The following is a 20409-nucleotide window of genomic DNA, read 5'->3' on the forward strand; positions in this document are numbered from 1 at the left end:
TGACAAGACATCACCCACCACACCACACCAGACCACTACCACCACACCACCACACAGCTGAGAACACGTCACCAGCACAGGGTAAATGGTCTGCATTGACAACTGACAAGACATCAACCACCACACCACACCACACCACACCACACCACACCACACCACACCACTACCACCCACCACACAGCTGAGAACACGTCACCAACACAGGGTAAATGGTCTGCATTGAGCTCCTCCCCACTGCCTGAGGATCAGGATCAGAATCCTTGAAATGTGGGTGCACCCCTTGCACCTCAACCCATTTCACCTCCTGCTTGATTTTCCTACATTTTCTTAAGCTTTGGGTTTGTAACAATACATATTCCAGGAAATGATTGGAAACATGGAGGAAGAACAAATCATGAGAAGTGTTTATCATCTGTATTGTTTTGTAGGCCTAACTATTCACCAATACATAACAGGATGCACACTGACGAGAGAGTGACAAACTTCAGCATTATCCTGAAGATAATAGCAGTCATTCACTTTTCAATGTGTTAACTCAAGCAAACATTGAGACTATTATACACCAGTACACTTACATAAGAATCTGTTTGTCATGTCTAGTTTCAACAGCTATCATAATGTCTAATATATTTATCATCTTACACATGAAATTTTCAAGCAATGTGAAAATGGTTACTATGTACAGAATCCTGTATACATGACATCAGACTAACAAATAAAGATATTATGAGCCTGCCACAGGATGCAGCTTTGCTCCAATCACAACCAGGTGATGGCCTCTGTAAACATGGTTCGTGACCTTTCCAGAGTGCTATGACAAGACGATCACTTAACTATTCCTTCATGGCAGTCTTTCCGCTGGGTGTTTCAGTATGTCCACAAACTTGTCTCCACTTCCCCATCTCTGCCTAGAGCTGATACACAAAGGGAATGTTCAGATCACCAAGGTGCTTGGTGAACTCATGTTCAAACACTTCGTTTTGGTACACTGTGAAGAGCTCTTTCCAGTCGCCCACTGTTCCTGTAACATGTATAAGAGTCCCAATAATTGGACAACAATTTTGTTTGTGATTTGAAGGAACTGAATAGTTCATACAAGTGCCACACTAATCTAGCTTAAAGGTTAAAGAAGAGCCAATTACAGATATCAGGTAGCATTACCATATTTAGGCAATGTGGAGCACTGTGGGTTATAGAAAAAGTGACCCTTTGCAAATGTAGCCACTCCTTGATGGGCGTTTGCAGTATTCCAGCTATGGCGGCGGTCTGTGAATTATCAAGTCTGGGCCTCGTTCATCAAAGCGATCCTAACCCTAAGATCATCGTAATTCCCATACTGCAACCACAGACTTACGATAGTCGTAGCGCTACGATCGCTTCGAGGAAGAGGCCCTGGACCAGACGCTCCAGTGATTGACATGAACGTTGATCTACGCATTTGAGATAGGATGACATGGGTCAACCATATCAGCGGGCTGATAGATCACCCGATTCCATTAGTCGCCAATTTCTTTCGGAGAAAATAGCTCCGAACTTTAGTGTCAATTTTCCAGAAAATGGTCCCATTAATTCATTGCCAATGACCGACACATCAGAACTTCCGGGGCCACAGAGGACTAGTTATGGCCCCAACATGTGATTTCCTTCACATGATGTTCCTGTGTCATCGAAGCTGTCTACCACATGAAGCCTAGTGGTTAAAGTCACGCCGAAGACCCGGGTTCGATTCCCCACATGGGTACAATGTGCGGAGCCCATCTCTGGTGACCCCGCCGTGATATTGCTGGAATATTGCTAAAAGCGGTGTAAACCTAAACTAACTCACTCACTCAACCAGATGACGTGTGGAGGCTGTGATGATGGGCACCAAGCTTAAGGTGGCAGTCCTGTGCTCCCACGACTACTGAATACGTTACCATGGTAGGAGACCAGCCACGTCGACCTTTCCCACTTGCACATGCTACTGAGCTACCGGGCAACCTCCAGTGCCTTAACAATATAAGCTAAATCATGACCTGTTTGTGTTCTCTGAGAACAGGTTTACAATGTTTGGACCCCACATTTTCAGTCCGATATTTTGTCTAAGTAGACTAATGAAAAGCGTTTTATACAGCAGTCAGTATTTAGACTGATAATAATGCGTGGCGCTGAAATAATATTGGATGAAATATTTAACATGGAAATATCCTTAACGATATGAGAACGTCGTATTCACTACTCAGCATACTCCGAGTCAAAACTGTAATAACTACATTAACTGACATCAAGGTTCATTTCTGTTGTAAATACGTTTCTGTACGACCACTATGGAGAAAACATCACAATGAATCTTACTAAATCAGTATTTCAAGCGTTGGAATCATAGGGTAAGTGAATGTCTGTCCGATGTCGCACAACCAGGACTATATAGCAGTTGACCACGTCACAATATCCAGACGCTCATGATGTCAATCACTGGATTGTCTGTACCAGACTCCATTGCTCATATTCCGCCGCAATCTAGCTGGAATATTGCTGAGTGAAACGTTAAACAACAAACAAACGAAGTACAATTTCAATATTTCTGATAGTGTATACCCACCTTTTCGTAGCAATGGCGACATTTTGCTGTCAATTGAATACACGTCTTCATGGTTCGTCATAGGGTTCTGTTTCATGCTTTCAAAGGTGCAGTGCCGAGCTATTCTGTCAATCAATGCGTCACCGAGATTCCTCTTGCCCAGGAAGTCGGCCAATTCTTTGATTGCGCCTGGGAGGTCCTGTAATAAAGTAGACAGCTTGAAAATTCCAAATCAATATATGTCATATCAAAACAGAGACGTAATGCACCGCATAATTGAGAATGGTATGTGGGGAATTGAAAAACAATTATATTAATCGTATACTCGGATATATGTTTGGATAGGGAAAAAACGGTATTTATCAAATCCATATACTGTGAATTAAATATCAGAAAATAAACAATGATCAACCATCCACTGTGTATATTTAATGTCTGTGAACACATAGTGGTACCACTACATACTCCTTTGATCCGTCTCAGAACATTATGTATTGACCATTCTCGTGTGCATGTTCAAACATCTTCAAACCCAAACACGAACACGGGCTCGATGTATACACACATTTTCTCACTGTTTCTCACATGCATAATCATCAAAATATTTAAAAAACGTTTAATGTGTTAACTTGACACATGAAAGCATGATAGTGTTTTCGCTGGTTCGTTCCACGTGCAACTAATTTAATTTCTGTGACCGTGGCTTTAAGGATCGAATTTAATGCGCTACCTTTTTCTATCCTCACCTTTTTCATGTCCTCGTAGAAGACGATGTGAACGTTGGTGTTGTGTCGCTCCTGCCACCATCCCCGCGTGAAGTCAAACCATGATCCGTGGTCCACTGTATAGAAATACACAACAAATACACAATGATATCACCCCACCTGGTTCCAAATAATACGGGGCGGCGGGGTAGTCTATAGTGGTTAAAGCGTTCGTACGTAACGGCAAAGACCCGGGCTCGCTTCCCCACATGGGGATAATGCGTGAAGCCGATTTGGTGCCCACCGCCGTGATATTGTTGGAATAATGCTGAGCCTATAAATAACATGTGTGAAGAAAAATTGTAGACTTTTGAAAGATTCACATATGTGAATAAAATGAAGTGTAAAACCTATTCAAAGTGTATACAACAGTTAAAACTTAATCGTTGGTGGTGCGCTCTCTCATACAATGCCCCCATCAACCAATCAATCAATCACTCGATACAATAATATGTTATGACGATGCCGACCCCGTTTAATGCGCGGGATTAGGATTAGAATTCTAGACAACGTGTTTTTGAAATTATAGAGTCAGGTTGTATTTGGGATTCAGGTATGAGGGAAAGAGAATGGCATTGATGTTTAGTGTGAAATACAATGCTTGGTTTCATCAGAATATGTTCCACGTACAACCAAACCGAAGCAAGTGTAAAACTTATTCAAAGCGTATACAACTGTCATAACTTTATCGTTGGTGATTTGCTCTCTCATACAGTAACCCCAAATTCACTGTGCAAAGTTGCGTCCCTTGGGCATGCCAGAATCTACGGTCGTGTTCCCGGTTTCCCCGGGGGATTCACCAGAGTGGTAAACATCTGAGCATAGGGCGTTCTTCCTACCTAAAGCCGACACGCAGCGATGTATTTGCAATGCTGTTAAAAAGGGCTAAAAAATCCGCCTCACTCACTCACTCGCCCTCTATAGTTATGCGATGCTTGACCCGCTTTTGGCACCCGGGATCCGGTTTACTGTTTAGAGGGTATTCGGGATTCAGTAACGTGATACGCTGGATTCGGTGGTGAGTCTTCAGGGTATTCGGGACCCAGCAACGTGCACACTCTGGCGAAGTGATAACATAATTCCAATTCTTCAGTATTTTTTACAGTAATTTAATTTCAAATACATATGTACTACCGTATTATGAGCTGGGAACATGCTGTGTCGGTTTTCTTATGTGTTCGACATTCGACATTCTGTTGCAGACAGAATTCTAACGTGCTCTCGAGGTTTGTGTCAGGCTGCATTTGGGATTAAGGCTTGAGCGATATAGAATAAAAGTAATGATGGCATTAGGGATTCAGAAGAATAAGGGGTTGGTTGTCACTCTGACAAACTGATGCCCAGTGATATATACAATGCTTAGTTTCCTCAGAATATACTCCACATACAATCAAACCGAAGCGTGGGTTAACGACGGATGCAGACATCCACGTATAGATATGAGACTGAAATGCTTTCAGGGAGAATCCCCGATTATGAGAATTGACCTTGATAACTTGACGTTACACTTGGGATATGGCGAAAGATCTGTTGTTTGCAGGAGGAATTGGACAACTGACATAATGTCTAGTAGGGCTCCATGAATATTGACACCCGATCCTATGCCGTCTGCCCTGCACGGCCGTATAATGTCATAGACGCATTTTGGATTGACAGTATCTCATATTTAAAATCCCTCTCAACCAGACGCGTCTAAGCATAAGCGAATAAGCACCTTAATTGTACCGTCTGAACAAATGACAGTTCTTACTGTTTCGCACGTACCTTAACCCTTTAAAGACATGAATTACTCAACGATATACCATAAACCACAGTGATCGCATTTCGTTGAGTTAGTCAGTGAGTGAGTGAGTGATTTAGTATGCTTTTGTGCTGCTTTTACAAAAACATCACGGCTGGGGACACCAGAAATCGGCTTCACTTATTTAACCTGGGTCTTCAGTGTGACGAGCGAACTATTTAACCACTAGGCTACCCCACCGCCCTGCAAACCTGTTAATTTGCTGTATCACCTGAGAAAGAGTGAGTGTTGTATTTGAGAAATCACGGTATTTCCCGCAATTAAAACAATTTCTCAACATTCTTGCCATGGCATCCCGCGTATCAGCACGTCAGACGTCTTGAACTTCCACTTTTCAGATGGTGCGTTGAGGACCAGGGAGGTCAAACTCACTCAGCGCTACATCCAGTCAGGTTATTGGAGTAGAGGTAGGTTTGTGTGTTGGTATACGCCATATTCAGCAATATTTCATGTATCTGACGATGGTCTGCCATTACTCCTCCAGACAAGAACTAGTGAATATTCAATCACGTTTGGATTCAGCAGTATGATCATAGCACCCCATCGCTGGCCGTAGTCGACTACAATGGCGTGGCTGGGCTCTGGGACTGGTTGCACGGCATCGTTCACCGTGACGTGAACTGCCATGCTTTAGACCCTGGTCTGCCTGGCTATCACTATATTACTAACCTATGGCCGTGATATAAGGGGAATACTGCTGACCAACATTCCGTCACATCTTTACCGTACGTCTTATGTGGCTATATGTCATCTGCTGTGGTCTAATGTTACATGGGATAATGACACGTGAAGATGTGTGTTAGAATTGATCTTCAGCAACCCATGCTTGTCGTAAGAGGCGACTAATGGGATGGGTGGTCAGGCTCGCTGACTTGGATGACACATGCCATCGTATCCCAATTGCACATAAACGTTGGTCTGTGAATGACAACAATCACGGCCTTAAACCACATATCTGACCTCACTTGAAATAATCACTTAACGTCAATTATAGTATATCTCTCAAACCAAGTATTTGTTTTGTTGATTCAAAAGGTTACTTGGTTTGAGATCCCGTGAAGATCCGGGTAAGAATTGGTCTTCAGCAACCCATGCTTGTCGTAAGAGGCGACTGACGGGATCGGGTGGACAGCCTCGCTGACTTGGTTGACAATAATCCTATCATCGCACCCCAATTGCGTAGATCGAGGCTCATATGATCACTGGATTGTCTAGTCCAGACTCAATTATTTACAGACCGCCGCCATATAGCTGGAATATTGCTGCTGAGTGCGGCGTTAAACAACAAACAAAACACTGGATGAAACACTTTATCTTACCTCACACATAAATGTCGTTTGGCTGAGCCAATCAGTGTTCCCTGCTTACAAGCGAGTAACATTTTCTATGTTACCCGCTGGTTATGCCGAACTGTGGGAAAACGTTTCGTATTTCGTGTAAGTAGTGTTTGGGCTGTTGCCTAACTCCGATACTCATTATGATCCAATACCTGTGCTTCAAACAGTTCAAAATGAACATGTTCGGTGTTCAGTAAGATAAATACGTTGTTCACAGGTCCCTCGGGGCCCATGGGTTGATGTACCCTCTATGTTTGTTTATGTTCCTCTCGCCCGAACATCAACCCATGTCCCGCTCGTGACCAGTGAACAATAGAGCTGGGACGGGTAGGAAAAAATGGAATCGAGTACCCGCATGTACTTACCCGTATCGGAATCGAGTACCCGGAAATGTAAGGAATACAGCGCCTCTGTCAACTTTCTGAATATTCAACCACGATTTGACAGAGATTATTATGGAAAACTTTTAAGGGTGGCTACAAGACATTAAAAATGATCTCAAGCTATATAATTTACGTCTGTTTGACCAATATAAAGAGTAACACCATTACTTACATTGCTCGTTAAAATAAACTTTTCGTTCCTACTGTTACTGTAACTTGACTACTCACTGCACATGCGCAGATTAATTACAGTCGTTAATAATAACCTCCATTAATCGGACAATACCAATGATGTAAATTTGTGTTACGTCAATAATGAAAAAGACAAGTTATTATCTGCCTTTGTCATTACAGAGTTCACTCCCTTTCCGGGTACTCGATTCCAGCTGTACCCGACCCGGATTAGAGAAAGCGAGTACCCGTCCCAGCCCTAGTGAACAACTTACAATGTCATGCCTGTGTCACGTGGATGAAGGTGCCCACTCACCGTGCCCCGACAGGAACATATAGAGGAACTCGGGCCACGTCCCCTGGAAGTTTCCGAATGAAGAGCTGGACTTGTAGAAGTGGTAGTACGACACACAGATCCTTGGGGTTACGGAAAAGCACCACGATCTGAGAAGCAAGGTATCGGTATAATGCATGTATACTATGGCTAATAGGTTTTAACACTTACGATAAACTCTGATCTCATAAATCTAACCATGGTCAAGAAAATACATTGTACAAAGTAGAGTTCTTAATCAGGTGAGGTAATTATTAAAACAACCATTCATTGGGTACCATTCATTGGCTTGTTCTAATTCGAAATGGGATAAGACATCTTCTAAATATAGTTTCAAACTAGGCCAACACTTTTGTCGAATGCTGTAACTCTCAGCTGAGTTTGATATGTATGTTAAGACTGACGTCAGTCCTACTATATGCTTATACTGAAAATGAACAAAATGATTATGAGTTGGTCATACATCTTGCGTTCTTTATTCAACGCCTAGGCAATAAATATAGGGAAGAATGAGGACAATGTTATCGATATACAACTTCTTTATTTTGTATATGCGACGTTTCGACATAGATTCTAATGTCTATGTCGAAACGTCGCCTATACAGGATAAAGAAGTTGTATATCCATAAAAGTGTCTTCATTCTTCATCTCCTCAACTTCTAGAATGCCAGTCAAAGAAATAAATAGGGATTTGGGGGGTTGTTTGCAAAATAATCAGCCATTTTGAAATTCCGAAAAAAATTGAAAAACTTGGACACTTGATGGTTATAGTCCGTTTGACTCGAAATAAGAAAGATGAATTGCAAAATAACTGGAAATAACGACATTGGAGATATGGCAGCGTTGAGTTGCCAAAGACGTCAACGATATAGAATCGAGCTACTGGTAACGTGATTGACTTCAGCAAGCTACAGTCCCACCTATAGTTGTGACCATCAGCGGTGAAGAGGTTGTGACATGAGAAAGTCAGATTGCAACCAACAATGTTATGAGACAACCCCTCTTTCCCTGTAGCGTTGTGTAGCACGTGCAGTATGTGTGCCTATTCCTCTTACCGTTGAGCACCCAATCTGCTCAGATGTCAATTTTTGCATATAACAACATATTCTCTTAAAAAACTGTTTGGCCAGTGAAGGGTATAAAATAACAAACAGCAGATATTGTTGGATGCAATGTATTCATGTCATGTACCGTATTGACTTATACTAGACAAGTCCCGGTGTTGAGTTACGTTGCCATTCATCGTTGGGAGGCAGACGGACTGAAGAAACGGGTCCAGCAGCAAGAACGATTGTAATCAATTCATTCAGAAGAAAAACATGTCGAAGAACAAATTGCGGAATGATATAACTATAGCTGCACTCATCAAATCTACTGTTTCCCATTTCTGAGACAACTGACAGTGATCCGAACACGTGAGTGTATCCATGTGACACTGATGGCACTCGTCTGTCGGTCGCAGGTCCCACGGTCACATAAACAGACGGAGAGCCAAGGTGTGTGTGTGTGTGCGGATCTCACCATCACGGACATGAGGTGACACAAACACTCCCTTCAGGTATGAATGGCTTGGGCGTGTTTAGGAATAATTTCACATACAATTGTTGATATGTTTATAGCATCAAGCTATATATACAACTGTCCTGCACAGAACTATCGTGAACTGTATATAGGATAGACTGGAGTGGTATTCCAGTGGGTTTACCGTATTGTCCCTGTCAGACGCTCTGGTGCCTATACATTTACTGCACGCCGTTGACCCGGCGTCTGTATTCCCGGCTGTGTAAAGATACAGAGTTGCAACTCACAACCTTATTGAACCCAAAATTCTAACCATATGAAAGGTGTATTTGTAGGACTTTAGTAATCAATACATACTGTCATTTAATGTGATATATGTCTTTAATTTCATTCAGTGATGGATCGGGAATCCACTTGAGACGTCTATCACAGGCCTGGTTTCTATTTCTGTGGACTGGGGTGTACGACCTGGCGTCAGTTGTGAGCCCGGCGTGTATAAAGAACGGGCGTCTAATAGAGGAAATGCGGCATAAACAAACCGGAAACGTCCATCGATTTATCAATGACGTTGTCAGGGTGTAGTGGCCGACTATCAAATACACCTTACTCAACTAGCCATTACTTTATCAGTGCAGGTGCAGCCAGGGAATGTGTTTAGGCCTTAGTCCACAGTACCGTGAAGACCCGGGTTAGAATTGGTCTTCAGCATCCCATGCTTGTCGTAAGATGCGACAAACGGGGCTGGGTGGCCAGGCTCGCTGACCTGGTTCACACATGTCATCGTATCCCAATTACGTAGATTCGATGTTTCATGATGTTGATCACTGGATTGTCTGGTCCAGACTGGTATCAAGACAAGTATCAGCGTGGGAAACGCTTTATGTCTATTTGTATTTAGAGAGATACCTTGTTATCGTAATGCCGACCCTTAAAACCACTGTCACTACCGTCCAGTGACTAATATGTGTGGTATTAATAACATTTGTAAGATACTTATGCCGTATGATTGGACCGCCTCCGTGGTGTAGTGGTTAGAGCGTGTGCCCGGAGAGCGGAAGGTCGCGGGTTCGATCCCCGACCGCGCCATACCATAAGACGTTAAAATATGGTACTTGTTGGTCCCTGCCTGGCGCTCGGCATTAATGGGTACAACAAGGACTGGTCGGCTCGGAGTCAGTATAATGTGTCTGAGTGGGGTATTCATTCTTCACTGCGGCATGGTATCTCAGTGGGCTAGCACTATAAACCAGCTTAAGTCTGGGCTAGTACAAGCAGCCGCACATACACATACACACACACACGCATGCACGTCGTCATATGAGCGAAATATTCCCAAGCACGACGTTAAACCCCATTTAAGCTCACCTCACCGTATGATTGATTTTACCATCTGTATGATATTATTACAAAATTATATTAGGTTTCTACCACATTAGGATGTTATTATTTATGTAATAAGTCATTATCAAATGTAAACTGTTATTACCAAATGCATTCTGTTACTACCCCTTGCATGATGTAATTACTATATATGTCATTACCATATGTACGATATTACTACTAGACGTGTGGTGTTATTACGAAATGTAAGATGTTATTACGAAATATATGACTACATTAACAACTGTGTGATGTTATTACCAATTGTTTGATTGTATTACAATAATCATGATGTCACTGTGGAATGTAGGATGTTACTACCAACTTATGTTCTTATTACCAAATGTTGGCCATTACCGTTTCTGGTCTACTGCTTCGTCGCCAGTTCCGTGAGTATGTTTTACGCCGCTTTTGGCAATATTCCAGCAATGCCACGGCGGGGGACATCAAAATTGGGCTTCACACATGGTACCCATGTGGGGGATCGAACACGGGTCATCGGCGTGACTACCCCACCGCCCCTTCCAGTTCCGTGAAATAAGGTTTCTCAAATTGTGACCCTCCGTTACTTCAACCAAACATGATAATAAAGGACTATCTCCTTGGTGATGGTGAAGAAGATATACAACGATAATCAGCCTAGAGTCGTTATAATGTTTGACACAGCGCTTGCACATTGAACGTAGATCCACTTATCACAGAAAGGCAGGTAGCTGTGACGAGGTAAATGTATCTGAGCCATAAGGAATTGATTTTTTCCCTGACCTTTGCATCCATCAGCTGAGAAAAGACAGGACGAATTTGCCTCTGGTGACCACAATGTGCGACCTATAGGCGACCATGTGTCGTCGTGCCCCAGACGTAATCCAAGGTAAGCCACTGGTTTGTGAGGCCTAGACAGACTTATTTACAGTCGGATTTGATAAAACAGGGATATTGCTTTATGCGTTGTAAAACAATATTCACTCAATAAATCGTCATCGATGGTTGACAGATGGGTGAGACTATGTTTCGGCCTGGTTTCATGATTATAATTTAGCTGGTAGCATCCACCTCACCTTACGTCCCCTGCCGTGATGTTGCTGGAGTATTGCTAAAAGCGGCGGAAAACCCAACTCACTCACTCATTCACCTCCTTACCTTGCAGTTTTTCTGCTTGATTTGTCTTGGCATAAGTTTCACCTGAAGATGGGACTTAATCACTCTCGGGGATGGCATTGGATCGGCCAGCTCCAGACCGACCTCATTCAGGACGTCGTCTTTGAACTCGAGAAAGGGAGACCGGAAGTACAGGGGCTTCTGGTAGGCCGAATCAAAATTCCCGTCACTCATCACCAGCCACAGGACTTCCTGCATCCATGTTGTTCCTGCAGAGCAGTTTTGACATTATGTTAGTTCCAAACGACTAGAGTGTCTGGGTACATCATTGCTAAATCATGGCGTCAACTTGCTGGGGGAGGAAGGTGACCTCATGCAAGTGCAGTGAAACTCCCGAGTGCGGGTATTGTGTTGTGAAACCCAGGAACTTCAAACTCCCGAGTGCGGGTATTGTGTTGTGAAACCCAGGAACTTTAAACTCACGAGTGCGGGTATTGTGTTGTGAAACCCAGGAACTTTAAACTGACGAGTGCGGGTATTGTGTTGTGAAACCCAGGAACTTTAAACTCCCGAGTGCGGGTATTGTGTTGTGAAACCCAGGAACTTTAAACTCACGAGTGCGGGTATTGTGTTGTGAAACCCAGGAGCTTTAAACTCCCGAGTGCGGGTATTGTGTTGTGAAACCTCAAGGAACTTTAAACTCCCGAGTGCGGGTATTGTGTTGTGAAACCTAGAAACTTTAAACTCAAACTCACGAGTACGGGTATTGTGTTGTGAAACCCAGAACTGCTCCCGGGTATTATTGTGTTGTGAAACCCAGGAGTGCTTTAAACTCCCGAGTGCGGGTATTGTGTTGTGAAACCCAGGAGCTTTAAACTCCCGAGTGCTGGTATTGTGTTGTGAAACCCAGGAACTTTTGTGAAATTCCCGAGTGCGGGTATTGTGTTGTGAAACCCAGGAACTTTAAACTCCCGAGTGCGGGTATTGTGTTGTGAAACCCAGGAACTTTAAACTCCCGAGTGCGGGTATTGTGTTGTGAAACCCAGGAACTTTAAACTCCCGAGTGCGGGTATTGTGTTGTGAAACCCAGGAACTTCAAACTCCCGAGTGCGGGTATTGTGTTGTGAAACCCAGGAACTTCAAACTCCCGAGCGTGGGTATTGTGTCGTGAAATCCAGGAAGTCTATACTGACGATCTTATGCTGACATGCAGTCGCATCAGAGCCCCCCTTTAACATAACCCTCAGCCTAACATAATCACACTGGTAGGAATATCAACGATCAATGTTATCGCTGCTCCTTACTCTGTGGCAGTGTTCGTGCGGAAACAAGTATGAGTCCTTTTCACTGCACAAGACCATACCATAAACCCGAGTGTCTAACCTCACACACATTAAAGATTAACTGCAGGTTAAATCGCTTAATTGCGCCCATATTGGACTTTACATTAGGAGTTATATCCCCTTAATGGAAGTGGATTCGTGCGCCAGACTGCCCCACGTTCTTAAATCGATTAATGGCTTCCGTTTTCCGTTCGCTTTTTATACCCGCTGCGGTCTTGGTTTTGCTTTTCTGCTGGTTCTCGAGTAGCTTGTTAGAATTCCACCGCTACACGTCTATTCACCGAGGCCGTGACTGTGTGAATACAACCCGTCCAGTAGTTCACTCTTGAAGATGCACGACTTTGATTAACTCCTGGGGACTGCCTCAAAATCTCCAATAAATATTTGTTTTCTGATAACTTTAATCACTCGGTTCTCAAAGTGAAATCAAATTCCAAATTTCTTTATCTCTGAACCAATCCTAACAAATACCAATAAAACAGCTAAAGCCAGGTGGACTACGTTTGGAATTATTCAAACATTTTCTGTTTGAGAACACCCTTATTGACATGTTAAAAATAGTAATCTGTATGAAGGTGTTTTTTGTGTAGAATAAACACATTTGATTGCACAATCTGAGAAGGGGCTATTTATATTTATAACAAGTTTGGTTCCTGAACTATGTGGAAGACAGACAGGTAGAAGACTATAATGATTCTGGGCTCAGGCATATCACTGTCTCTCCTCGAATAGAATTGAGTGACATTCTCTCTACTGATCAATACATTTTTATTCGTGAAATCCACTTCCGACACTTTGATTGAAACTCCATGTCAAGAAGTCTAGTAAAATAGATTTTAGTAGTTGCAAACAGGCTTCAAATCGTTCCTGGCATCGCGGAAATAAAACGGGTCACAGCCTTACTTTATACCTCTGGTTACTTGTATGAGAGCTAAATATTTCAGACAGCTTGATGTAATAATCCTGATTTAGAATAACAGTGCCTAATAAATACTGTGAATCAATATAATCCTTTTCACATGAACAACACCTTAACGACTTAAAGTCATGGTGTTGCTATAAACAGTCAAATATTTTACTCATGCAACATGACCCCTGACCGTAGCCACTTTACTATTCGTCATTCTGTGTAAGTGAATTCTATTTTCGAAAAAATAAAACGATACATTGTAAATGTTAAAGTCACACATGCCTGACATTTTTTCCTATCACTCCAAGTAATGGCAAGTCGATTGAGGCACAAGTTAAGTAAGCAAGCCAGTAAATGTTTTGGGGGGTTTTGTTTTGTTTTTTGGTTTTTTGTTGTTGTTTTGTTGGGGTTTTTGGTTTTTTGTTTTATATTTCATTCTATGTTTTTTCAGCTTTTTACATATTTACGTCTTGGTCTTGACATATTCGTGGACGACATCCAAGACATGGGACTCCTTTCCATAGTCAGTTACGCCAACACAACTGCAGCCGACAGCTTTCCTGGCCTTCCCTTCCTTACACAGGCCTGCCCACTCTCCCAGCTTCTTGCTGTCATCATCCTTGAGAAGGTTGATTCCATGTTCTGCACAGAGAGCCTCCACCAGTTTCACGTACATTGGTTCGTCACAGTTGTTGGTCAGGATGCACAAGAAAGCCTGACGTTTGTCAAATGCCTTGGCACTTTCATGGAGTCTTCTTGCTAGTCCATCATGGAGGGAGCGAAAAGCCAGTGATTGTTGTGCTGACCAGACGACACCTACAGATGTTCATTGAGCAGCGACTGGTGGTACATTCTCTTCCCATAGAGGTTACTTAAGTCATATCTTCCCATATGACTAGAGTAATCTCTGTGGGAAGAGAATGCTGGTGGTATTGCTGTAGATGTAACACACGTCATACGGTATAATTTGGATCCAAGCACCTTGTACAAATTACGATCACAAATACACTATGACATGTCAATCAAAACATCAGGCACTTTCAACAAACAAAAACCAAAGAAGATATATTTATATAAGCTATCAATTAGTGATGGCGTTCGTGGTAACAGGTTCTTGAAATGGGTTCAGTGTTGTGGAGATGGGGCCATCTAATTGCCCCATCATATAGCCTTAAAGAAAGATGCCCAGTTCAACAGACAACACGTTTGTCAAGGTGCTTTTGCAACACCATACACGTGTATTATTTGTTAAACTATAGAAAACTGCACCATAAAATAATTTAAGTTGCGACGCGATTGTATTCATATTTAGACGTTCACACCTCTCGCAGCTGGACGTGTTTCCATGGGCAGGATGTCACAAGCCCATTTCAGTTGTCCCCGCCATGGTATTGCTAGACTATTGCTAAGCGCGTCGTAAAACTAAAATCACTCACTCACTCCGTTATTTTAAGAGAGTGGCATCTAAAATAGGTTCAAATCGTGCACGTTCCGAGGAGTTAAACTGACTGAGTATGGTTTTACGCCGCTTTTAGCAATATTCCAGCGGGGGACACCAGAAATGGGCTTCACGCATTGTACCCATGTAGGGAGTCGAACCCGGATCTTCGGCGTGACGAGCGGACGCTTTAACCACTGAGCTACCCCACCGCCCCTCCTTTAAGCTGTGTGCAGTCATACTGGACGAACACTGACCCACAACACACAATTACAGGCGGGTTTTTTATTTCTGAAATGAATAAATTATATAATTTAATATTGTTATTTTTTGGCACAGTTCCAGCTTTGGCTGGATCTAGGATATGAATCATACAGAGAAGAAAATTATACCATACAATAACAGTCAAATAATTGTTCGGCCAATCGGAACAAGCTTAACGACCCCGGGCAAATTGACTGCCACCTGATACCACTCACCGCACGTTACAGGTAAAACATAAAATCAAATCCACTGAGAAAAACAGTGCTTGTTCCAACAATTCACAGTTTTCACAATCAATATAAATAGGCGGCCTCAGTGTCACACCACTCCCGTAACGGAACACATCTGATGGCTGCCGTAAACGGCGTACTTTCAATGTGACACTGCGCCCTTAACAAGCAGCCCCTTTTGGAGTGAGTGTGTGAGTTTAGGTTTACGCCGACAGCATGCACACGTGTTTGTGCACTCTAGTACAAACCCCCACCCACACCCCCACCCCCCCAGTGTGTACCTTTTGCCACCTCTCCCTAATGTAATTGCCAAAAACTACCTTGTTGTCATGGTAATCATGTTATTATTGTCAAATTATGTCCCTACATTTTACGCAAATGTTTTGTGTATGCAATGCTATAACTTCCCAGCACATTACCTTTGTATGGTATACACGGAACCAGATACGGCTGTTCACTATAAATGATTATGATCTAGTGTCACTTGCTTGACAACGACATTAGAATCTATGTCGCCCTTCACAGAATAAAAGAAGTTGTATAAACATTGTCATCATTCTTCATGACTATATAGCCAATACCAACACTACTATTGAGGTTATACTTCTCGTATAGCTGCTATTGCGGTACCTGGTGTCTGGAGCTTTGTCTTTAGAAAAGAAGACTCATCCATTTACTCACATCCATGTACCGGTATCTAACACGCATGAACTCAACTGGCTTAGACGCAGCATTTAACCGCTATGCAGCGTGTCTCTAGTAAACATACTGAAAGAATATTATTTAAGGTTTTCCTAGAATAAAGAGTTAATGTAATACACGAGTATATATCATACGTCGTTATTGATCAAACGTAGAGGCGATGTGGGTGCGTGTTTGAGGGTAGATACTTCAAATCATGCTGATCAGCAATCGGAGGAGGAATCAATTTAGTAATTGTGCTGGGGCTGCCGTACAAACACGTAAAGGTTTTACAGTGCATGTTTGTACATATCTACACGGTGGCACATTCATAGAGAAAGGCGATCATGTGTGGGGAAATGGTGTGAAGATTACGCTATAACTGTTATAACTTGACGCCCTTGTGTAGCCTCTATGGTTTAACTGTCCCTGATACCTACTGTTTCTGAATCTATTACAGAGCCCTACCCCGTCCAATATGGATAAAACCTCGACCTGCGAACATATAGTTGTTGGCAGGAAGAAAATATTTGCCGTACATCTGGCTGTGGTAACTGATATATTGTTGTAATACATGCACGTGCTGTTTGATATCTAGGGTTTAATTTCTTTGAGAGACATTTTAGAAGTTGTGAAGATGAAGGAAAACCCCGTTATCAAGGAAGTGTGGGCCTACATGTTTTTGTGCAGGTGTTAGTGCCTACGCCGAAACGTCGCATTCATTGCAATAACGAAGTTGACTATCCATAGAACTTGGTTTTACTTCATCTACGTTTAGTGGCACCTATAAAACCCTTGAAGAGCCCTATTGGACCAGGCTGTCCCAGATACAGACGGGATATGGGATGATTTAGGCTATTTCTATTGCCAACATCCACGATGTTGCATAAACATGTACCCTCATTTGTCAAAGTGGGATGAGATGAGGTGAAATGGGGTTTAACTACGTACATAGGTGCTTGTTTGCGTGCCTGCATGTACCAGTCCGCATTTATGCAGGTTTTATAGGGCTAACCTACTGTGATACCATACGGAAGTGAATAACATGGATAAACCATCTAGACACGTTGTGCTGAATCCGCGCCAACCAGCCCTTCTTTTACCCCATAATGTCAATTGCCACATGGGAGAACCATCTTTTGAACACCGAAGGATTAAACGTCCTCAGTGGCGTAGTGAGTATGGGTATAAAAGGCTCTATCAGCAACACGCAGTGAGCGAGTGAGTATGGGTATAAAACGGCTCTATCCGCAACACGCAGTGAGCGAGTGAGTATGGGTATAAAAGGCTCTATCAGCAACACGCAGTGAGCGAGTGAGTATGGGTATAAAAGGCTCTATCAGCAACACGCAGTGAGCGAGTGAGTATGGGTATAAAAAGCTCTACCATAACAAAGTATAAAGTATGGTATAAAAGGCTCTATCAGCAACACGCAGTGAGCGAGTGAGTATGGGTATAAAAGGCTCTATCCGCAACACGCAGTGAGCGAGTGAGTATGGGTATAAAAGGCTCTATCCGCAACACGCAGTGAGCGAGTGAGTATGGGTATAAAAGGCTCTATCAGCAACACGCAGTGAGCGAGTGAGTATGGGTATAAAAGGCTCTATCAGCAACACGCAGTGAGCGAGCAACACGCAGTGAGCGAGTGAGTATGGGTATAAAAAGGCTCTATCAGCAACACGCAGTGAGCGAGTGAGTATGGGTATAAAAGGCTCTATCAGCAACACGCAGTGAGCGAGTGCAGGCTCTATCAGCAACACGCAGTGAGCGAGTGAGTATGGGTATAAAAGGCTCTATCAGTGAGTATGTGAGTATGGGTATAAAAGGCTCTATCAGCAACACGCAACACGCAGTGAGCGAGTGAGTATGGGTATAAAGGCTCTATCAGCAACACGCAGTGAGCGAGTGAGTATGGGTATAAAAGGCTCTATCCGCAACGCAGTGAGTAGTGGGTATAAAGGCTCTATCAGCAACACGCAGTGAGCGTAGTCTATCCGAACACGTATGGGTATAAAAGGCTCTATCCGCAACACGCAGTGAGCGAGGCTGAGTATGGGTATAAAAAGGCTCTATCCGCAACACGCAGTGCAGTGACACGCATAAAGTGCAACACGCAGAGCGAGTGAGTATGGGTATAAAAGGCTCTATCAACAACACGCAGTGAAGCAGAGTGAGTATGGGTATAAAGGCTCTATCAGCAACGCAGTGGCACGCAGTATGAGTATAAAGATCCGCAACACGCAGTGAGAGTGAGTATGGGTATAAAAGGCTCTATCAACACCGCAGCAACACGCAGTGAGCGAGTGAGTATGGGTATAAAAGGCTCTATCAGCAACACGCAGTGAGCGAGTGAGTATGGGTATAAAAGGCTCTATCAGCAACACGCAGTGAGCGAGGGTATAAAGGCTCTATCAGCAGTATGGGTATAAAAGGCTCTATCAGCAACACGCAGTGAGCGAGTGAGTATGGGTATAAAAGGCTCTATCAGCAACACGCAGTGAGCGAGTGAGTATGGGTATAAAAGGCTCTATCAGCAACACGCAGTGAGCGAGTGATGGGTATGGGTATAAAAGGGCTATAAAAGGCTCTATCAGCAACAGGCAGTGAGCGAGTGAGTATGGGTTTTACGCAGCTCTTAGCAATAGAAATGGTCTCTTGTACTCTTGTACATTGTACTTCCCTCGACTTAGAAAAGCAATGGAAACGTGCAGTCTTCGCTTTCGTCGTCTTATAGGAAACAGAAACATGCAGTCTTTACTTTCGTCGTCTTATAGGCAATAGAAACATGCAGTATGTTGTCACCTGAAGAGACTGTTATTCTCAGTGAACCAAGAATGTCGCTGTCGGGCCTTATTCAATGTTAACGGCTATAATTACTTGGGAAAAAGAAAGTGAACACGTGAAACTTGGATCCGACCAAAACATTAGAAGCGTTATCAAAACATTACGATGCTGAAAACATTCGCGGAAACACTGCAAGCTTGAGGACCAAAGCTCAACTACATCCACTCCACATCAAGTACATCAACATCGAATAATCATTTCATGTTGTTTTACTTTTCGAAACCAACAATCACGTTGGGCGTTTGCCCGGGAGCTCATACGATGATGCGTTCATGTCAAAAGATCGTATCACCGTGTCTTCATTCCATGAAGATACAGTCAGTGGATTCCGCATTTTCCATCATCAGTTGTGAAATCAGAGAGTGAAATCATCTCTTGTGATTAATTATTAGAAACAGCTACGTCGCTCTGTTAATATAGACTAGAATGAGTTGTTGAGTTCAGTTGGGCTTTCCGTCACATAATGATATTCAAAAAATATTTAAGAAATCTTCACTTCTGCATGTCATTTATTCACAAAGACGTCATCTCATCAATATTTCATATCGACCCAGTCCGCTCCTCGTTTCGGACTAATTGCTTCAACAAAGTACATGTATTTATATTTTGAGAAAACATAACCAACCCGTCCAGCTTTTCACTTGTCTCGGACTAACGGACTAGTTGTCTATAACTGCCGTCCTGTGGCTAGTATGGCAAAGTAATTGGTTCAGCTATATCAAACACTAATCTCAGTAATATCTCAGTTATTGCATGCAAACGATAACATCGATTCCAGAAATCAAGTGCCACAGCGTTAATGTCACTTGAGTCCTATTAACAAATGCCGTTAGTGCCATTACCTGCTTTCGGGTAGGTAACGATGAACACATCGTCATCTCGCACCTCAAAATCCTTCACGGCGTCCAGAATATCCGGGGGAGTATATCCGAAAAACAAAATGCCGTCATAGACATGTTCTCCTGGTAACTTGTGACTGATTTCAGTCGTCATATTTCTAATTCTTCCAACGCGCTGGAAGTCTCCCGAGAACGTAAACCCAGCGCTGCCGTAACGTTTTCTATATGTGGGACATGTTGACAGTTCGGCCGCTTGTGACTCGGGCGAGTTAATATTATCGAAGGGGTGACAGGTCTGTTCCATGCTATCGATTGTCACGTTAATAAAACTGTTGTTGTGAATATTTAACTCAGAAGTGAAGTTAATAACCTTTTAGTTAATATATTAGTATTGTTGTATGATTAATTATGGAATAGACAATTATTCAAAGTCACCCAAGAGCGTCCACATACCCCAGTTGTGAATAGGACGACCCTGTATCGCACGGACCAGTGAGCATGTAGCAGACGA

General features: G+C 42.9%; 1 protein-coding gene across 1 annotated transcript; it reads right to left on the reverse strand.

Annotated features, from left to right (window-relative positions):
* Nucleotides 1-390: 390 nt before the first annotated feature.
* Nucleotides 391-20150, reverse strand: LOC124266771 (sulfotransferase 1C4-like). The gene is given in 7 exon segments (XM_046701564.1): nt 391-1021; nt 2582-2759; nt 3307-3401; nt 7333-7430; nt 7432-7460; nt 11392-11618; nt 19902-20150. Coding segments are annotated over 7 exon segments (891 nt in total). The 5' UTR covers nt 20053-20150; the 3' UTR covers nt 391-908.
* Between the last annotated feature and the right edge of the window lie 259 nt (nt 20151-20409).

The sequence above is a fragment of the Haliotis rubra genome, unplaced genomic scaffold (assembly GCF_003918875.1).
Source record: "Haliotis rubra isolate DU_JTF1 unplaced genomic scaffold, ASM391887v1 Scf128, whole genome shotgun sequence".
NCBI classification, from domain to species: domain Eukaryota; kingdom Metazoa; phylum Mollusca; class Gastropoda; order Lepetellida; family Haliotidae; genus Haliotis; species Haliotis rubra.